Below are 20,000 nucleotides of genomic sequence, written 5' to 3'. Positions count from 1 at the left end.
CAAGAGAGAGGCAGAATGTCAAATGTTTTCTAAAGAGGAACCAACAACCACAACAGCTCTGCAAGTCACAGCATCACTGACTGAACACACACACACACACACACACACACCAACGGATCATCAGCTCGTCTAATGTGTATGCTAGTAGTGTCGAGATAAGGCCCAGGGGACAGGCACACCCATAATGCAACAGCACACAGGAAGTGTTGAAGTTGAACCAAACTTTACCTCAGTAAACACAGAGCCATCTAACAAGAGTGACGACATTGAGGGGGCAGAAACCGAGCGCTCGATCGCTGTCCCTGTAGCCTGGACTGAGACAAGCTGGGATAAGCATGTGTGCAACATTGTGACGAAGCACATTGTAATGTTTTTCTACTTTGGTTTCCTTCTTATGCATGTTATCATTTATGAAAAGAAATATAACGTGTGATGCTGACTGTGTGTGATATAGTATTCTCTCCTATTCACAAGAATGGTAATGGGCTCGGACAGTGATGAGTGACAGGTGACAGAGACTGATGTCGCCACCCACACAAGGTTACATAGGGAGGAAGTGACACACGGGGAACAGGGGGAAACATAGGAATGAGTGTGTAGGCCTACACGGGGGAAGAGGAGCGCCAGGTAGCAGTCGGATTAACGAACGAAGTTTGATCGCGCTATCTGCAGCCTTTAACAACAGAACTGTCGGGACCGTCGGGGAATTGAGCAACCGCTTAATTGCCGCTGCCGTCGGGTGATCGGCGTTTGGATTGGAATCTGCATGGTCGATGGTTTTCTACCAACGGAGTTAGAACTACCTATACCGGTGAGATCGAACCAAAAGCTTTCTGTTGGAATACCCCATTTGTTTGTTTAGTCAATCAGAACGGAGGAGCTCTTTGTTTTGGCTAAGGAACTGCTAAAGACTATCGCGGGAGCGCCGCGTCCATTTAAGGAAGAGGACACGGACTTTATTATTTATTTAATTATACAAAGCGCGGTTTTGTACACTTGACTTTGGGCGGGTTGTTGATTGTTTTGTTTGCTTGTTGTAAACGTTGTGGCGCAGGACGCAGAGAGCGTCGGGACTTGTTTTGGGGAGGGAGGGGTTTTGAATGAGAATTGTTTGTTGATTTCAGTTTGTTTACCTGTTCATTTCTTTATGGTATAGGGAGAGCGACAGGGACAGACGCACTTTGTCAAGTGCATTGATTTAAGTGTGCGCCGGTTGTTTGACAATACACATTTGCTGCATCTCTATATAAATATTATAAACCATATTCCTACGATCCTGTTGTTTATTTTTCCTTAGTTAATAATTTGCCTTAAGACACATAGGGCGATTGTTACAGGTGGTGGCCCATACGGGGATCTAGGGATATACATTTAATAGAGAGAGCTTGGTCTGGTGTTTGTTATACAACGTAAAACAAAAGTACACTGTAAAAATTAACTTTGAACTTTTACTTAAAAAAAAAAGAGAAACAGAAAAAAAAGGAGAAACACAATGGAGCAAAGTGGGGGCACTACTTTTATAGTACAGCAAGATCAGGCCTGCATTGAGAACAGGTTGCAAGCCTTTGGTGACCGAGTTCAGTGTGTGCAGCGCCAGTTTAAGGAAGCTATGGACAGTACTATATGTAGGGAAATGTCTCTGAGGGATTACATCGATCGCGAGATGGTCGAGATGGGAACGCTAATCAAAACCTCAGTTGAACAATTGCAGAAAGGACTGGTTGAGTGTTTTAGGAGGATTGATGAAAAAGGGGCCAGTGAGGTGTCGAAACCAAAACGAGCCAAAACATCTCGCCCAAGCTCCCATACTCCCCATAACCCTCAAGGGTGTCCCACTAGTACTCCCCACCATCCGGCCTCCCGTGGCCTGCCCGCCGGCACGAAGAAGACTCAACGACCATGCGGTGACGGAGGACCTAAGAAGGCGACACGGAGTGGAGCTCAGGGGACACGCGCAAATGTCAACGTTGTGCAGCAGGTGAAGGGGGAGTTACCAGCACCGAGAGGCGGTGACGGTGTCACTCCAGGACCCCGAAGCCTAAGGGCCCCACCTGAGGTGAAGTGCCCGTCCAAGAGGTGGCCACCGGAGTTAACTCCGGCTGGTCTAGGCTGGGCTCAGCATGCAGATCCCAAGGTCAGAGGTCTACTCGAACATCTGGACCAGACCGACCAGCGACCGGGCCGCCCCGGATTCGAGGAAGTTAGGGGGATCCTGTATCGAAGGCAGCCGACCAAGTCCTCTGGGTGGAAATTTCAGGTGGTGGTGCCCATCAGCTTGGTCCACTGTGTCCTGAGACATTTCCACGACTGTGGTCATCCTGGTAGACTCAAGACGCTCCTTCGAGTCCTTGAAGCATCCTGGTGGTCAACCGTCCGCAAGGATGTGTGGGACTACGTGGAGGGATGCCATGGTTGTCAGCAACGCAAGCCGGTGGATTGTAAGCCGCCCCACAGGTTACCACCCGCTCAAGTAGACCAAGCAGGAGAGGCCCTCGGGAACGACCCGACCGGGCCGGTCTCGAGGAGTACGAAAGGGAACACCGTACTGGTGGTTACACTTGACTACAACTCCAAGTGGGCTATGGTAAAAGAAATTCCACGAAGGGCGGGAAACTCTCAGTCTGGAAAAGCCAAATGGTGTAGTGCCTGGCGGAATAGGCCTGTTCCGGACAGACGGTTTGGGCTGGGCGAGAGTATACCCTCCTTCAACAGCATCTGAGGTATGCTCGTCGAGGCTAGTGCCCCCTAGATGGTTAGGTTCAGCCGTAGCGACGAGTCAGAAAGGCCCCTAATAATTACCGTGTGAAATGGAGGGACAACAATAAAGTAGACACAAACTCGTAATGTGGTCAACCTCAAACCCTACGTTGGTAGGACTTGAAGAACAGCTTCCAGCTTGGGGGGGGGGGGACTGTGACGAAGCACATTGTAATGTTTTTCTACTTTGGTTTCCTTCTTATGCATGTTATCATTTATGAAAAGAAATATAACGTGTGATGCTGACTGTGTGTGATATAGTATTCTCTCCTATTCACAAGAATGGTAATGGGCTCGGACAGTGATGAGTGACAGGTGACAGAGACTGATGTCGCCACCCACACAAGGTTACATAGGGAGGAAGTGACACACGGGGAACAGGGGGAAACATAGGAATGAGTGTGTAGGCCTACACGGGGGAAGAGGAGCGCCAGGTAGCAGTCGGATTAACGAACGAAGTTTGATCGCGCTATCTGCAGCCTTTAACAACAGAACTGTCGGGACCGTCGGGGAATTGAGCAACCGCTTAATTGCCGCTGCCGTCGGGTGATCGGCGTTTGGATTGGAATCTGCATGGTCGATGGTTTTCTACCAACGGAGTTAGAACTACCTATACCGGTGAGATCGAACCAAAAGCTTTCTGTTGGAATACCCCATTTGTTTGTTTAGTCAATCAGAACGGAGGAGCTCTTTGTTTTGGCTAAGGAACTGCTAAAGACTATCGCGGGAGCGCCGCGTCCATTTAAGGAAGAGGACACGGACTTTATTATTTATTTAATTATACAAAGCGCGGTTTTGTACACTTGACTTTGGGCGGGTTGTTGATTGTTTTGTTTGCTTGTTGTAAACGTTGTGGCGCAGGACGCAGAGAGCGTCGGGACTTGTTTTGGGGAGGGAGGGGTTTTGAATGAGAATTGTTTGTTGATTTCAGTTTGTTTACCTGTTCATTTCTTTATGGTATAGGGAGAGCGACAGGGACAGACGCACTTTGTCAAGTGCATTGATTTAAGTGTGCGCCGGTTGTTTGACAATACACATTTGCTGCATCTCTATATAAATATTATAAACCATATTCCTACGATCCTGTTGTTTATTTTTCCTTAGTTAATAATTTGCCTTAAGACACATAGGGCGATTGTTACAACATGACAACTGTTTTAAAGTATTGTACAGTAACAACTAAAGTCTCTTTAATGTTTTACATGTACAATAATGATTGTGACATGTATCTGTGTTGGGAGCCCCTCGAAAACGAGATGGTACATCTCAAGGGGTCTTTTTCCTAATAAGGAAACTTTAATCATCAATGTTTATGTTGTACTATTACTTCAAAACAATGTAAAATAAAGGGATTTAAGATCATTAAGGCTGGGCTGTTGCCCTGAGTCCAGTGCATTTCTGCCTTCTTCCGGTCCAGGACTTGGCCCAGTTGGTTGTCCCCACACTCAATGCGTAGTCTGTAGGAGAGCCACCATTGGACTCTGTCTATATCTAAGGCTTTGAGTAAACCAGAGGGGGTGAGCACTTTGATTGATTGATTGAAATATTTATTAACAGTTTGTAGAATTTGCAGTACATTTTAAGCACAAACTCAATACAAAGACTGTTAACTGTGAGTGGACGACCCAATTAAGCATTACACTTGTTTACAACAGGGTCCACATTGTTCAATTCATCAAAACATTTAGAGACATACAAATAGACACTTCTATGTAGCTAAAGAACAGAACAGGAATTCATCATATAGGAAGCAAAAAGGGAAAAGATACATATACAGTGAGGGGAAATGGGGTGGGGGGGGGGGATTCAGATTTTACAGAGGCCAGTTTTGAATTGCAGCCATCCGTAGGTGCCCTTTGAGAGCGGTTTTGAAGGAGTCAAGGGATTCACATGTCTTAATGACTGTTGGTAGGGCGTTCCACATTTTGGTGGCATAGGAGCGAAAATAATTTAGTCCCTTGTTTGTGCCGAATCTGTGTTGTACATGGTTTGTTGCACTCCCTCTGGTGTTGTGGGTGTGGACTTTGTTTACATTAAGGAAGTATTTAGACAGGTACATGGGTATCTTGGTGGTGTATCGATTCTTGTGGACCAGACCCATTGCAAGATGCTGTACTCTGTCGTCGACCCTAAGCCATCCCTGTCAAAGTGGGCAGGGGTGAGGTGGGTTCGGGGGGTGAGGCCAAGTAGGAGCCTGACCAGTTTGTTTTGGGAGGTCTGGAGCCTTGTTTTAAGGGCCTTTGAGGTGCTGTGGTACCAAGAGGTGGATGCATAGTCAAAGAAACCTTGTACGAGGGCTCCTGTTAAGGTCTTCAAGGTGTTTTTGCTGACCAGTGAGGAGATCCTGTAAAGGAATCTTGTTCTTTGATTGACTTTTTTGATTACGTTGGAGGCCATCTTATCACCGGAAAGATAGGATGGAACCTAGGTAGGTAATTTGATCTTTTCGTGTGATAATATTGTCACCCACTCTAACCTAGAAGCCATCTGCCTTGCTGAGATTACTATTTGATCCGAAGAGGATGGATTCAGTTTTTCCCAGGTGTAAGGATAGTTTGATCACATGAATAATATGCAGAAAGATTAAAATATGTTTCATTACATTAATAATATGCAGAAAGATTCAAATATGTTTCATTACATTAAAAATATGCAGAAAGATTCAAATATGTTTCATTACATTAATAATATGCAGAAAGATTCAAATATGTTTCATTACATTAATAATATGCAGAAAGATTCAAATATATTTCATTACATTAATAATATGCAGAAAGATTAAAATTGATTAAATGAATAATAAGCATGATTAAAATATGTTTGATTGCTTGAATAATATTTCCACCAGCGTGTAACCAAATGTAAAGGGTTAGTCGTTATAAGACGACACCATGTCTGTCTACTGAAGTGAAGTGCTCCTTTAAGCTTAATTGATGCTCCTTCCCATGAGGGTGTCCCTACTAGAGACAAAAAATAACTGATCTACAAGTTACACTGGAGCACAATTAGATCTTTAAGGGGTTAGGACGGGTGGGCCGAGAACGCTTCTCAGATTGTCCAGTCAGTGGGCCTTGAGGCAGCTGGTGTCCAGGGCCAAAAGGTCAAGGGCAGCTGGTGTCCGGGGTCAAAAGGTCAAGGGCGTCCAGTGTCCAGGAGGTAAACCGCTATTGTAGAGGGAATAATGTTGGGGGGCCGCTGGTAAAAAGGTTGGGGGGGGGGGGGGCTGGTAAAAGGCCTGCAGGGAACGGCTGCTTCAGTCGTCTATCACGGCGTAGGGGTCGATGGTCGGGGTCTTCAGTCGTCTATCACGGCGTAGGGGTCGATGGTCGGGGTCTTCAGTCGTCTATCACGGCGTAGGGGTCGATGGTCGGGGTCTTCAGTCGTCTATCACGGCGTAGGGGTCGATGGTCGGGGTCTTCAGTCGTCTATCACGGCGTAGGGGTCGATGGTCGGGGTCTTCAGTCGTCTATCACGGCGTAGGGGTCGATGGTCGGGGTCTTCAGTCGTCTATCACGGCGTAGGGGTCGATGGTCGGGGTCTTCAGTCGTCTATCACGGCGTAGGGGTCGATGGTCGGGGTCTCGTAGGGGTCGATGGTCGGGGTCTTCAGTCGTCTATCACGGCGTAGGGGTCGATGGTCGGGGTCTGGGTGGCCGTTCGCCTGCCGACGAGAACCACGGCGAGTAGCATGAGGAAGATGGCCACCGTCCCCACCACTCGCACCACCATCACCCCCACGTAGAGAGCCTCAGAGCAGGCTGGCTGCAGGGAGGAGGAGGAGGAGGAGGAGGAGGAGGTCGTAGCAGCAGGTGGTGGTCCGGTGGAGGTCGTAGCTGGAGGCCTGGTCGGTTGGGTCGGGGTCTTCACGAAGTCGATGGATGTTATCAGCTCTCCGTTGTCCTTCGTAACCTGACATGTAAACGTCTTGGTCTGGTCGTGTCTGTCGATGGTCACAGTGCTAGAACATACGGTATCCTGAGTGTTTTCTACCCGGGTAGTGCTGTCCTTTATCCAGCTCACAGTAAGACCTTCACATGTATTTTCGAAGTCATGCAGATGACATTTCTGTTCTGTCCCACTTTTTTTTGTGGTGACGTCCAGTACAAACAGCTGACTCCGTTGATCTAGAAAATGAAGATCGTGTCCGCTTAGAATTTTTTTGCAGGTATATAAACCAAAATCATCAGCCGTGACATCATTAACAGTCAGAGAGCAGTCAGACTCCAATACCAGTCTGTCTGCTGTAGATTCGTGTTGTTCCTTCGTGTTGTTGTTGTGAAGCCACATAGTTATCGAACAGCCAAGCTCTCCATGCAACGGGCATGGCAGGTTGACGGTGTCTCCAGATCTTGTGTAGATAGCAGAGTCCTGTAGAGAGTTGTCCACTCTCAGCAAAATGAAAACCACTTGAATCCATTTGATCCAAGACATTCTGATCAGAACCTTTTATGGGTTTTGGTGTCTCTGTCTGGGCGGTCTCTCTGTCTCTGTCTGCGGGCGGTCTCTCTGTCAGTGTGTCAGTGAGGCTGACTGGAAAGCAGGCAGCAGTGTTGAGGCTGAGGTCAGTTCCTCAAACATGTTTCATGTGACTTGCATAATATGGATTGTGCATAAGATGGTGGCGCTATGACTTAATTATCGCCTATAAGACCTGGAAATAAGACAAGTGTGTGTGTGCGTGCGTGCGTGTGTGCACGGATTGGATTCCGTACATATACACTACAAGAAAATCCCCCAAAATCCGTACATATCACACTGAAATCCTCCCCATAGACAGCGACGGAGGGGCGCCGTCTCAAGCGAACTTGAGCAACGAGAGACGCCACCGAGCGAGCTATGAGTTACGACATTGAGGGGGCAGAAACCGAGCGCTCGAGCGCTGTCCCTGTAGCCTGAACTGAGACAAGCTGGGATAAGCATGTGTGCAACATGACAACTGTTTTAAAGTATTGTACAGTAACAACTAAAGTCTCTTTAATGTTTTACATGTACAATAATGTTGTGACATGTATCTGTGTTGGGAGCCCCTCGAAAACGAGATGGTACCTCTCAAGGGGTCTTTTTCCTAATAAGGAAACTTTAATCATCAATGTTTATGTTGTACTATTACTACAAAACAATGTAAAATAAAGGGATTTAAGATCATTAAGGCTGGGCTGTTGCCCTGAGTCCAGTGCATTTCTGCCTACTTCCGGTCCAGGACTTGTCCCCACACTCAATGCGTAGTCTATGTAGGAGAGCCTCCATTGGACTGGTCCAATGAGGTGAACAGAGTTTGCGTAACTCTGTCTATATCTAAGGCTTTGAGTAAACCAGAGGGGGTGAGCACTGAGCACATGGAGTCAGGGCAAGCTTCGGCGTTGGTGCCAAGGAACGTATTGTAGGCTATATTTGGAAATGAAAACGATTAAGGGAAATTATCAAATAACATACATGAAAAAACGTTATTGAATAATAAAACAAACACGGCACGGTAATATCAATATATTAGTACGTACAGCACCATACAAGTGAACGCGAACACAAAAAGTGAAAACAAGGACAGGAAAAAACTATATACAATTTAAATTGTCTTTTCATATTATTTTATTGCTTTATATACAGAGAATACAATGCATTGAGACAGAGCAGGTTGGGCGTGTGCGTGCGTGAGTGACGTCACATGATGATGATAAATTATTGTCCATTCACAAGAAAACATTGTATCACATGCTCCAACATCAATGAAAATGTAAGAAAAGCATAACTATGAAAAATAAATAAAACATATACTATAGGTTACTATACCGCAGTAAAGAAAAATATATTAAGGTTATACTTTAGGACAAATACATGACATGACAGATAGATACATTGTTGCATCCTTCATTATTGATTTATATATATATATATATATATATATATATATATATATATATATATATATATATATATATATATATGTTATCTTGTGCCACAGCCTAAGTCCCTAAAACACCTCCATGCAAACTCCGACTTTTTCAAGTGAACGCGTATGCTGGCCCCTGGAACTGGGGTTTATGCTAGCGGTAGAGATAGAGTTAAACTGAATTAACTAATTTAGCTGCATGGGTACCCATGCAGGAACCCGCCTCAAGGACCCCCTGGGGGTCCCGGACCACCTCGTTTTAAGAACGAGGTTTGACCATAGCGTAGGCCACCTCATCATCATCATCATCATCATCATCATCATCATGTGTCTTGGCCCCTCCCCCCCGCACCGCAGCCCTCGTCTGATTGGTGTGGACGACAGAGGCGTAGGTCAGACCGTCATCACCACCATCATCATCATCATCATGTGTCTTGGCCCCTCCCCCCCGCACCGCAGCCATCGTCTGATTGGTGTGGACGACAGAGGCGTAGGTCAGACCGTCATCAGCGTCGTTATGATCGGCCGACGAAGCGGCTCCGCTCGCTGCTGCTGTGCTCTGATTGGTCGAGGCCATGGGAACAACGACGGGGGTGGGCGTGTTCTTCCTCTTGACCAGGAAGAAGATGACCAGCGCTGTTGCCATGGCTACTGCGGCCACGCCCACCACAACGATCACCACGATCACTGAGGGGAGGGGAGGGGAGGGGAGGAGAGGAGAGGAGAGGAGAGGAGAGGGGAGGGGAGGATTTAGGTAATACATTAAATACATAGAAATGGTCATGAAGGATCAGACGTATACACTATATAGTGCTATGTCTACAACTCTCCATAACATGCTAAATTAAGTTGAGCCTGTATACGCATTGAGTGATTTTTCCTGCCCGTCCGGGGAATCGAACCGGCAACCTTTATTTCGGCAGCAATGGCGCTCTTCTAACCCTTAGGCCACCGCTGCCCCAATCAGCCAATCATAAGACCGGAAAGCTGGGCATAGGAGGGGCTAGCGCTCCTCATGAAAAAATATATATATTATGGATCGTGGTTTTATAAATACATCTGTCTCAAGAGATTACATTGGACGGGGTCAGTCGTAACGCTATGTAAGGCTCAGATATAGCATGGAGTTAGTGAACCTACCCGCTGTTGGCAGGCTTGCGGAGGTCGTAGCAGCAGGTGGTGGTCCGGTGGAGGTCGTAGCTGGAGGCCTGGTCGGTTGGGTCGGGGTCTTCACGAAGTCGATCAGCTCTCTGGTGTCCTTCGTAACCTGACATGTAAACGTCTTGGTCTGGTCGTGTCTGTCGATGGTCACAGTGCTAGAACATACGGTATCCTGAGTGTTTTCTACCCGGGTAGTGCTGTCCTTTATCCAGCTCACAGTGAGACCTTCACATGTATTTTCGAAGTCATGCAGATGACATTTCTGTTTTGTAACTTCTGTCCCACTGTTTATTGTGGTGACGTCCAGTACAAACAGCTGACTCCGTTGATCTAGATATCGAAGATCGTGTCTGGTTAGAATTTTTTTGCAGGTATATAAACCAAAATCATCAGCCGTGACATAATTAACAGTCAGAGAGCAGTCAGACTCCAATACCAGTCTGTCTGCTGTAGATTTGTGTTGTTCCTTCGTGCTGTTGTTAATCGCACCATACTCGGCCACATTAACACTCCCGGACTTTATTGAGTGAAGCCACGTAGTTATCGAACAGCCAGGCTCTCCATGCAATGGGCATGGCAGGTTGACGGTGTCTCCAGATCTTGTGTAGATAGCAGAGTCCTGTAGAGAGTTGTCCACTCTCAGCAGAATGAAAACCACTTGAATCCATTTGATCCAAGACATTCTGATCAGAACTTTTTATGGGTTTTGGTGTCTCTGTCTGAGCGGTCTCTCTGTCTCTGTCTGCGGGCGGTCTCTCTGTCTCTGTCTGGGCGGTCTCTCTGTCTCTGTCTGGGCGGTCTCTCTGTCTCTGTCTGGGCGGTCTCTCTGTCAGTGTGTCAGTGAGGCTGACTGGAAAGCAGGCAGCAGTGTTATGGTTGAGGTCAGTTCCTCAATCAGTAACATGAAATGCTGAGTGTTTCATGTGAAAGGTTTCAGTTCCTATTCTCAATACTTTGAGAGACTTAAACCTCAACAGTACAACCAGTGGTGGAAAACGTACGCAATTGTTTTGCTTGCGTAAACGTACAACAGTATCGGCATAAAGATGTACTTAAAGTACTAAAAGTAAGAGTACCCATACTGCAGAATGTCAAAATGTTCAAAATGTGCACACAATATTTTGAAAATAGCCGAAATGTATAGGGTTGAAGTTGATCTCCAAAGTAACTAAATAAAGTGTTCAAATCAATGTAGTGGAGTAAAAGTACAAATTTTGTATGTCAATGTAGTGGAGTAGAAGTGAAAGTATTGGAAAATACCTCAAATTTCTACTTAAGTAACCACTGAGTACAACGTTGTGTTTGTTACTGTAGTGTAAACTGTCCTTACAAACAAAACAAACGTTTACTGTTGTGCTCAAGACTTGGTCTGACTATATGACTTAACGCTCTATGGTGAGTCTTTTGGAGTCAAGAGGCAAAATATAGCAGACACCATACATAATAATAATAATACAGCATTGTGCCCTTATTAATTAACACAGTCATGAACACTCCCTCATGCCTTAAATATGCTGCCGAGTCTTAAACCTTATGTGTTTGCGTTCAGCGCGACTTGCATAATATGGATTGTGCATAAGATGGTGGCGCTATGACTTAATTATCGCCTATAAGACCTGGAAATAAGACAAGTGTGTGCGTGCGTGCGTGCGTGCGTGCGTGTGTGCACGGAAAGGATTCCGTACATATACACTACAAGAAAATCCCCCAAAATCCGTACATATCACACTGAAATCCTCCCCATAGACAGCGACGGAGGGGCGCCGTCTCAAGCGAACTTGAGCAACGAGAGACGCCACCGAGCGAGCTATGGCGAGCAAGTTGCCGCTGGCGAACGTTGAGTTCGGTAGCCTGGGCAGCATTCCTTTTTTCGGGGTTTATGATTCGGTCTGGAGCGGATGATATGGCTACGTGATGTTGTAGTCATTGTTGTGTAGACAAAACACATTGCGACAGTCAAAACACATTGCGACAGTCAAAACACATTGCGACAGTCAAAACACATTGCGACAGTCAAAACACATTGCGACAGTCAAAACACATTGCGACGGCCCAGGCCGTAGCGTAACGGTCTGGGCACCGGACTGGTAATCCAGTCGCAGTGTGCCGCGGGTTCGACTCCCGGACCCGACACGGCCTTTACTGCATGTCATCCCCCCATCTCTCTCCCGTTTCCTGTCAGCCTACTGTCTGTCCCTTCGAAAATCAATAAAAGGCGTAAGCCGCAAAAAAATATCTTAAAAAAAAAAAAACACATTGCGACAGTCAAAACACATTGCGACAGTCAAAACACATTGCGACAGTCAAAACACATTGCGACAGTCAAAACACATTGCGACAGTCAAAACACATTGCGACAGTCAAAACACATTGCGACAGTCAAAACACATTGCGACAGTCAAAACACACTGCGACAGTCAAAACACACTGCGACAGTCAAAACACATTGCGACAGTCAAAACACACTGCGACAGTCAAAACACATTGCGACAGTCAAAACACATTGCGACAGCGTCTCTTTTACAAGTGGGAACTGGCCAAGAGGCAGAAATAAAATGACACTTCAATACTACTAAATTCCGGCCGGCCTGGGCTGTGGCTCAGCGGTCCAGGCACCTTGGCCAGTAGTCCGAGTCTGGCAGTGTGCCGCAGGTTCAACTCCCGATCCCGACGGCCTTTACTGCATGTCACCCCCCCCCCCCATATCTCTCCCCCATTTCCTGTCAGCCTACTGTCTGTCTAGTAGTGTATGTACGGAATTGCCAATCTGTGTTATTTCATGAGATGAGGGGCTCGGTGGATCCCCAAAATACTCCATACTAAAGTACATCATACTCCCCAAAAGATGTTCTTTTGTTACCGTGTTCACCACGTGTTCAGCCCAGGTGGATCATGGATGATGTTGGTTTAACCACATGCTGAACTCCAGTGACCCTTATATTCTGTGGGCCAAGAGAATTGGAGCAGGGAAATATTAAGTAGGGGGGCCTATTATAGACCCCGAGTGCCGTGCTATGAGCTTGAAGATCTGCTATTATTATTTTTATCGTGAAAATGTGGCACAAATCTTTGAATATATATATATATTCTTTCAGAGGGAACGTTTTTAACTCAAATCCCTGGAACACCATATTTTCAGATGGGGGTCGGCGGTTAATTACATATCATTTTTGGGGTTCTTGACATGAAAATGTTTGAGAACGACTGACAGAAACATGAGGGTTTTTCAGAAAACTGTCAGGATTATTTGTAGAATCGTCCTCGGGTCTCTAAACGGGTTATTTTGTCTGCAACAATATAAGGTTCATGTGGTTAATAAGGACCAAATGACCCCAGACCAGAGAGCCCCATCGCCAGCCCCTGGGATGGAGTGTCCCCGCCCATCCCTCTCTCTCTGTCTCAATACACAGAGGATGGAGTGTCCCCATCCATCTCTCTCTCTCTGTCTCAATACACAGAGGATGGAGTGTCCCCATCCATCCATCTCTCTCTGTCTCAATACACAGAGGATGGAGTGTCCCCATCCATCCCTCTCTCTATGTCTCAATACACAGAGGATGGAGTGTCCCCATCCGTCCATCCCTCTCTCTCTGTCTCAATACACAGAGGATGGAGTGTCCCCTTCCATCCATCCCTCTCTCTCTGTCTCAATACACAGAGGGATGGAGTGTCCCCTTCCATCCCTCTCTCTCTGTCTCAATACACAGAGGATGGAGTGTCCCCATCCATCCCTCTCTCTCTGTCTCAATACACAGAGGATGGAGTGTCCCCATCCGTCCATCCCTCTCTCTCTGTCTCAATACACAGAGGATGGAGTGGGATGGAGTGTCCCCTTCCATCCCTCTCTCTCTGTCTCAATACACAGAGGATGGAGTGTCCCCATCCATCCCTCTCTCTCTGTCTCAATACACAGAGGATGGAGTGTCCCCATCCATCCATCCATCCATCCCTCTCTCTCTGTCTCAATACACAGAGGATGGAGTGTCCCCATCCATCCATCCATCCCTCTCTCTCTGTCTCAATACACAGAGGATGGAGTGTCCCCATCCATCCATCCATCCCTCTCTCTCTGTCTCAATACACAGAGGATGGAGTGTCCCCATCCATCCATCCCTCTCTCTCTGTCTCAATACACGGAGGATGAGGTTGCAGCTTTAAGGGAAATACAATTCAGCAGCAGTTTGTGGTCATCGGTCTCGCCAGGAGAGAGAGAGAGAGATGGAGTTTGAGGCAATAGTGGCTATTTTCCAGAGAGAGAGAGAGAGAGAGAGAGGTAGAGGAGGGTTGAGGTGGGGGGCTTCAGAGAGAGAGAGGAAAAACGAGGAGCAGAATAAGCAAAGAAAGAGCCGTTTCAAGACATGGCCACGGGCCAGTAGAGCTCAGCCCTTTTTTGATCTCTCTCTCTCTCTCTCTCTCTCTCTCTCTCTCTCTCTCTTACTGCTGTCTCGCACGCTCACTCTATATATCGTCGCTGTCGGCTAGAAACCTCTTAACTCCACATTCTAACTTTTTGTGTTTTTTTCTTTGTCATAATTAATGAACGCTTTGCCCCACTACTACTACTACTACTACTGAATCCTGATAAGTAACAGTTTAGGACATATTTGGTTTCCAACAGAGTCTAAATAGTATAGTCTCTGTTGGAAACTGAATATGTCTATTTGGCCCCACGGGCCAAATGCGGCCCGGGGACAGATTTTATACAGCCCTCGGCTTCATAACTGAATTGTAATACCCCAACATTTTTTATTTATTTATTAACCCGAGCATTCCCCAGAGTACAATTTAGTTCTTGCACGTCTGGCTACATTTGGTGATGTGAAATAAGGCTGCAAAAAGGCTGAGTTATTATTATTTTATGTGTGTTTTGTTCACATGCAGCACACCTAACCTAAGACCATTGATATTAAATATTGATGATGATGATTGGTACAGTACCTGTACATAAAAGAGATGCACATGTATGTGACTTTGTTATAGTCCAAAGGCACATTATGTCAGCCCCTTTAAAAAAATAAGTTTGGACACACGCCTATATATATATATATATATATATATATATATATATATATATATAGTCCCCAGTGGAGACGAGGCACCAGGAGAGAGTGGTCTGCATAGATTCTAAGCTGCTCCATTGTTCTCCTCTCTGCTCACCAGGGTCTCCTCTCCAGAGAGAGGGAGGAGGAGGAGGAGGGAAACTCGGTCTGGGTTTTTAGAGAGACTATTGACTGAGTTTTATCTGCGAAGTCATTTAGGCCTCTGGAAGCAACACAGGAACACAGTGTGCTTCATTATTCATAGCTCAGCGACAGAGTGTATATATACCGCCTGGTGTGGCTGACAGCATGGACGATAAGAGGTGCCAAAAGGCTTGAATTCTACCTGGCTGGCTGGCTGGCTGGCTGGCTGGCTGGCTGGTTGGCTGGCTGGCTGGCTGGCTGGTTGGCTGGCTGGTTGGCTGGCTGGCTGGCTGGCTGGTTGGCTGGCTGGCTGGCTGGCTGGCTGGCTGGCTGGCTGGTTGGCTGGTTGGCTGGCTGGGTGGTTGGCTGGCTGGCTGGCTGGCTGGCTGGCTGGCTGGCTGCATGTGATGTCTCCCAGCACTGACAGTCAGAGCAGGATTTAACCCATTTAGACCAGATTCTACAAAATGTCTACTGAATCATGACAGTTTTCTGAAAAACCCCATGTTTCTATATGAGCGGTTCTCAAGCTATTTCATGTCAAGGAGTCGGACCCCAGAAATTATGTAATTCTTGGCCGCCGTCGACCCCCCCCATCTGAAAACATGTTGTTCCAGGGACCTCTCCCCCCCCCCCCCCCCCCCCCCCCAGAACCAAAGATAGGAGTTGAAAACGTTTTCCGTGAAAGAACATAATATTGAAAGAATTTGTGCCACATTTTCAAAAAAGAAAAAGAAAAAAGCACATCTACAAGCTTGTAGCCTGGCACCGGGTGCCGCGCTACGAGCTTGTAGATCTGCTATTTTTCAACAGCTAAAGTTTAAAATTACAGTTTAAAGTGCATGGTTTTAAACGCTAAAGCGACACCGGTGCGTTCCCATCCTGAATGGATTAAAACTTAAAACTATCTGTCTGCCACCCGCAAGATAACCTCCAGCCTGTGTGACTACTGCGAGTTTTAATACATTTATAATATTTTAAACTGAACCCTTGGGGGGATAAATAGTTGTATGAGGCGAGCAGAGGAGTGTTTTTTTTCTCCAGGCACAGCTTCACCTAGTTCCACGATGGTCTGTGTGAGGAGAAAATGTCTAAGGAGGTCAGAACACTGTAGTATAGTGAAAGTGGTGGACCGTACTTGAGTACTGTACTTACAGTGTCACTATGTAACCATTTTTATGATTAATAAAAGGCTATTTTGTTTAATCAGTATGGTGCAATATGTTAATACGATATAACTTATACAATCGGGACGGCTGTATTTTGTCTCCCTGCCTACTCTTCTATTGAGACATTTAGTTGGTGTCAAAGGTCGTGTCTCACGTAGACACATGATCTGAAACTAATTCTGACATGATTGGTCAAGATTCAATTTATCCCCTGAGCAAGCAGGCCGGCTCTATTGGCTCAGTGGTAAAAAAATAAATTACATATCTGTACGTTGTTTTTATTTGTATTCACTATATTTCCAAGTCAAACATTGTACTTTCTACTCCACTACAGTTATATAGGAAATGGCATATTATATTATGATTGAACCACTTAAGCCTTATTTCAAATAATATAGCGACCATGGCAGTAATGGCCCTTTTAGTTTCACTAGTAGTTGGGTCATATTTGGCTACAGGAGCACTGAAGCACTGGGGCTCGAGTACTTTGTCACCACTGATGCAGAAAACAACTTTATTGTTACAAGATCGATGGCTTTTGGCTCGAGGCGTGTTCTATTTCTATCAATAAATGATATTCTATATGCTGCAAACTCTCGCTGGAGTTCTGACCTCTTCAGACAAACTGCTAGCCAGAGACGTGCAGAGAGTGTTAGAGAGGCAGGGGGCTGAAACCCCGTAAGAGGGCACTTTTGGACAAAAATAGCAGATCTACAAGCTCTCAACGCGTCGCGCTGCGACACGTTGAGAGCTTGTAGATCTGCTATTTTACGGGGCGCAAACCCAGCAATCTCCTGAATGCTGCCTTCTGGTATATGGCATGGAAAGGAGAGGGAGGGGCATTTGCATTTCTTTCACCATAGTAAATGCTGCATTCGTGGTCTGGTTAAATAAGGGCAGTTGTTTTACAGAAGGGGTAAATGGGCAGGGCCCGGAGCCCCCTTTGATGTCTATGTGTGCACGTGCCTGGCTCCCACTAGCTATTCTAACCACGTGCAACAAACGCAGACCACATTCTGCATTGTTCTCCAAACTAACATGCTTATTATGTACATGCAATGCCATGCAAATGAGGTTTGTGAATGGTAAAAGCTGTCGGCATCCTATAATGTATTTATGATGTATCACTTGTACTGTACTGTATGTTCAGGGTCTTTTGAAGGATGCAAATCGTCTTGTCGGGGTGGAAACCTCGCATTATGTCCAAAACCGTTACCTTTCGGGATTCATGTTCAAAAGTAGCAGAACTACAAGCTCAAAACATGTTGCATCGATCACGCCTGTTGGGGGCTTGTGGAACTCAAAATATGGATATAAGGGGTTTCTGCCCGACATCAACGAAATGTAACTTTTAACACTAACATGACTGAGAGGTCATTTTGACTGTTTTTTATTTTTATTTTGAAGTTTATTATCTTTGAGCCCATGAAGCTTTCAGAAGGTTCCCCTTCCATGACCGTCATCATCCATCATTATTCTATCATCTCAGAAATGTTTGACGTCTGAAACATGTTCTAAATATGAATTTAAGCACATGCTACTTCTGTCTGATTTTACATCAGTCATGCTAGTGTTTAATAGGCTTGTTTAAAAAGTCAAACATCACACCTGTGTGAAGTGAGGGGCGCTCTTACCTTTATACATCATCATACATCATCTCATGAACATCTGAATTTATGTGATTGGTTTAGCCAGTTTGCCTACAGTCTACTGTACATAATTGACGTACATTTCCCCTTCATTGTCAACGGCATTTAATGTTTGTGTTGCCACAAATTCACGTCATATTTGAGGCACATGTGACCTAATTTCTCCTTTCATTGTCGATGGGAAATATTGAGACTTATGTGGGGACAAAAGCTGTGTATAGGAGAGGCTATAGCGCCCCTCAAAAAGTAAAAGCTTTAGCGTATGGTATCATGTTGTGATGAGTTGTTCCTGTTTCCACAGAGCGTCTGGCACGGTGTACACAGCCATCGACATCGCCACCGGCCAAGAGGTAAATACAGCCACGGCATTTCTCTAGCTCGTAAATTAACCCATGTATAGACCTAAGTTCGATTCTACAAATGTCTTCTAAATCCTGACAGTTTTCTGAAAAACCCTATGTTTCTGTGTCAGTGGTTCTCAAACTATTTCATGTCAAGGACCCCCAGAATTATATGCAATTGGCCCACCGACCCCCATCTGAAAATATGTTGTTCCCGGGACCACCCCCCCCCAGAAGCAAAGATTTGAGTTAAAATGTTCACTCTGACAATATACAGTATATTCAAAGATTTGAGGCACATTTTCACGATTTTTCAAAAATAGCAGACCTACAAGTTCATAGAGCGGCACTCGGTGCCACGCTATGAGCTTGTAGATCTGCTATTTTTCAATCGCTAAAGCATAACATAATGCGTTAAACACCAAAAGGGGTTCCCGTCCAGAATGGGTGAAACCACATAACCGTAGTAATTACGGGTTGCAATTAAACCAGCCACGGCCAGAGTCCTTTTAAGACCTTTTGTTTTTTTCCCTGCGAAATGGAGGCTGGTTGATTAGCATTTTTGGAAACATCGACGGTTGAATTTCAAGTGGTTTGGGTTTGTTTTGTGTTGGGGGGTTTTGGGGGTTTGGGTTTCTCTTCTCCCAGAAGAAGGGATTAACTGCATCAACCCTGGCCTCCCTGGCACGTACGTGGCTGGGGGCATGTCGTTTACAGGCAAACAATCTCCAAAATGGCCTCGGCCTACTACAGTCATTTATACATGTTAATGTGCAGTGAAACTAGCCAATCTGGCGGCAGTGGCTCAGGGGTAGAGTGCCCGGATGTGAACCGTGAGCTTCCCAGTTCGATCCCTGTGGGCTCCACCCAGAGTTAGCGTCGAAGTGTCCTTGAGCAAGACTCTGAACCCCTAATTGCTCCCCATGTGCAGCTTGGTGCTTTGCGTGGTTTCCTCCGCCACCTGTGTATATGAAGTTGACGTCCCATAAAGGTCTGACTGACCGAAACGTTGCTTAAATCAAATTCTGTAAGTGAAGATAGTGTGCGGGACACCAGCTGTTTCCTAGGTTGTTGTTTTTTTCTCAGACACACCTGTCACCTGTAATGTGTGCATAACATATTTTTCCTTCAAAGTGCATTGATTGTAAGATTGTATAGTAGTAACCTTTTATGCAAAGGTTCATAATCAGTTGATATTATTAGAATGGTTTAGCTATGATCCTAGAGATTACTGAGGCACTACACGGTCTATGTATGTGATTTATGTGTGTCTTACTTGCTTACTGTAAATCGCTCTGGATTAAGAGCGTCTGCTATAAATGCCTACATTGTGTTTGTCTCTCAGGTGGCGATTAAACAGATGAACCTTCAGCAGCAGCCCAAGAAGGAGCTGATCATCAATGAGATCCTGGTGATGAGGGAAAACAAGAACTCCAACATAGTCAACTACCTGGACAGGTAATTAAACTAATAGTCAACTACCTGGACAGGTAATTAAACTAATAGTCAACTACCTGGACAGGTAATTAAACTAATAGTCAACTACCTGGACAGGTAATTAAACAAATAGTCAACTACCTGGACAGGTAATTCAACTACAACATACAGTAGTCAACTACCTGGACAGGTAATTCAACTACAACATACAGTAGTCAACTACCTGGACAGGTAATTCAACTACAACATACAGTAGTCAACTACCTGGACAGGTAATTAAACTAATAGTCACTAATAGTCAACTACCTGTACAGGTAATTAAACTACAACATAGTCAACTACCTGGACAGGTAATTAAACTACAACATAGTCAACTACCTGGACAGGTAATTAAACTACAACATAGTCAACTACCTG

General features: G+C 45.6%; 1 protein-coding gene across 1 annotated transcript in view; it reads left to right on the top strand.

The window, feature by feature from the left end:
* Positions 1 to 20,000, top strand: part of LOC310866841 (serine/threonine-protein kinase PAK 3) — a 117,826-nt gene that overhangs the window by 80,821 nt on the left and 17,005 nt on the right. Inside the window, exons 10-11 of the mRNA XM_083776596.1 lie at positions 18,107 to 18,155; positions 19,492 to 19,604. Of these exons, the coding sequence (XP_083632722.1) occupies positions 18,107 to 18,155; positions 19,492 to 19,604 (162 nt within the window). The remainder of the gene's footprint in view (positions 1 to 18,106; positions 18,156 to 19,491; positions 19,605 to 20,000) is intronic.

The sequence above is a fragment of the Protomyctophum parallelum genome (assembly GCF_964188405.1).
Source record: "Protomyctophum parallelum genome assembly, chromosome: 1".
NCBI classification, from domain to species: domain Eukaryota; kingdom Metazoa; phylum Chordata; class Actinopteri; order Myctophiformes; family Myctophidae; genus Protomyctophum; species Protomyctophum parallelum.
The sequence above is the reverse complement of the archived record's forward strand: the minus strand, read 5'-3'. Positions and strand labels throughout refer to the sequence as shown.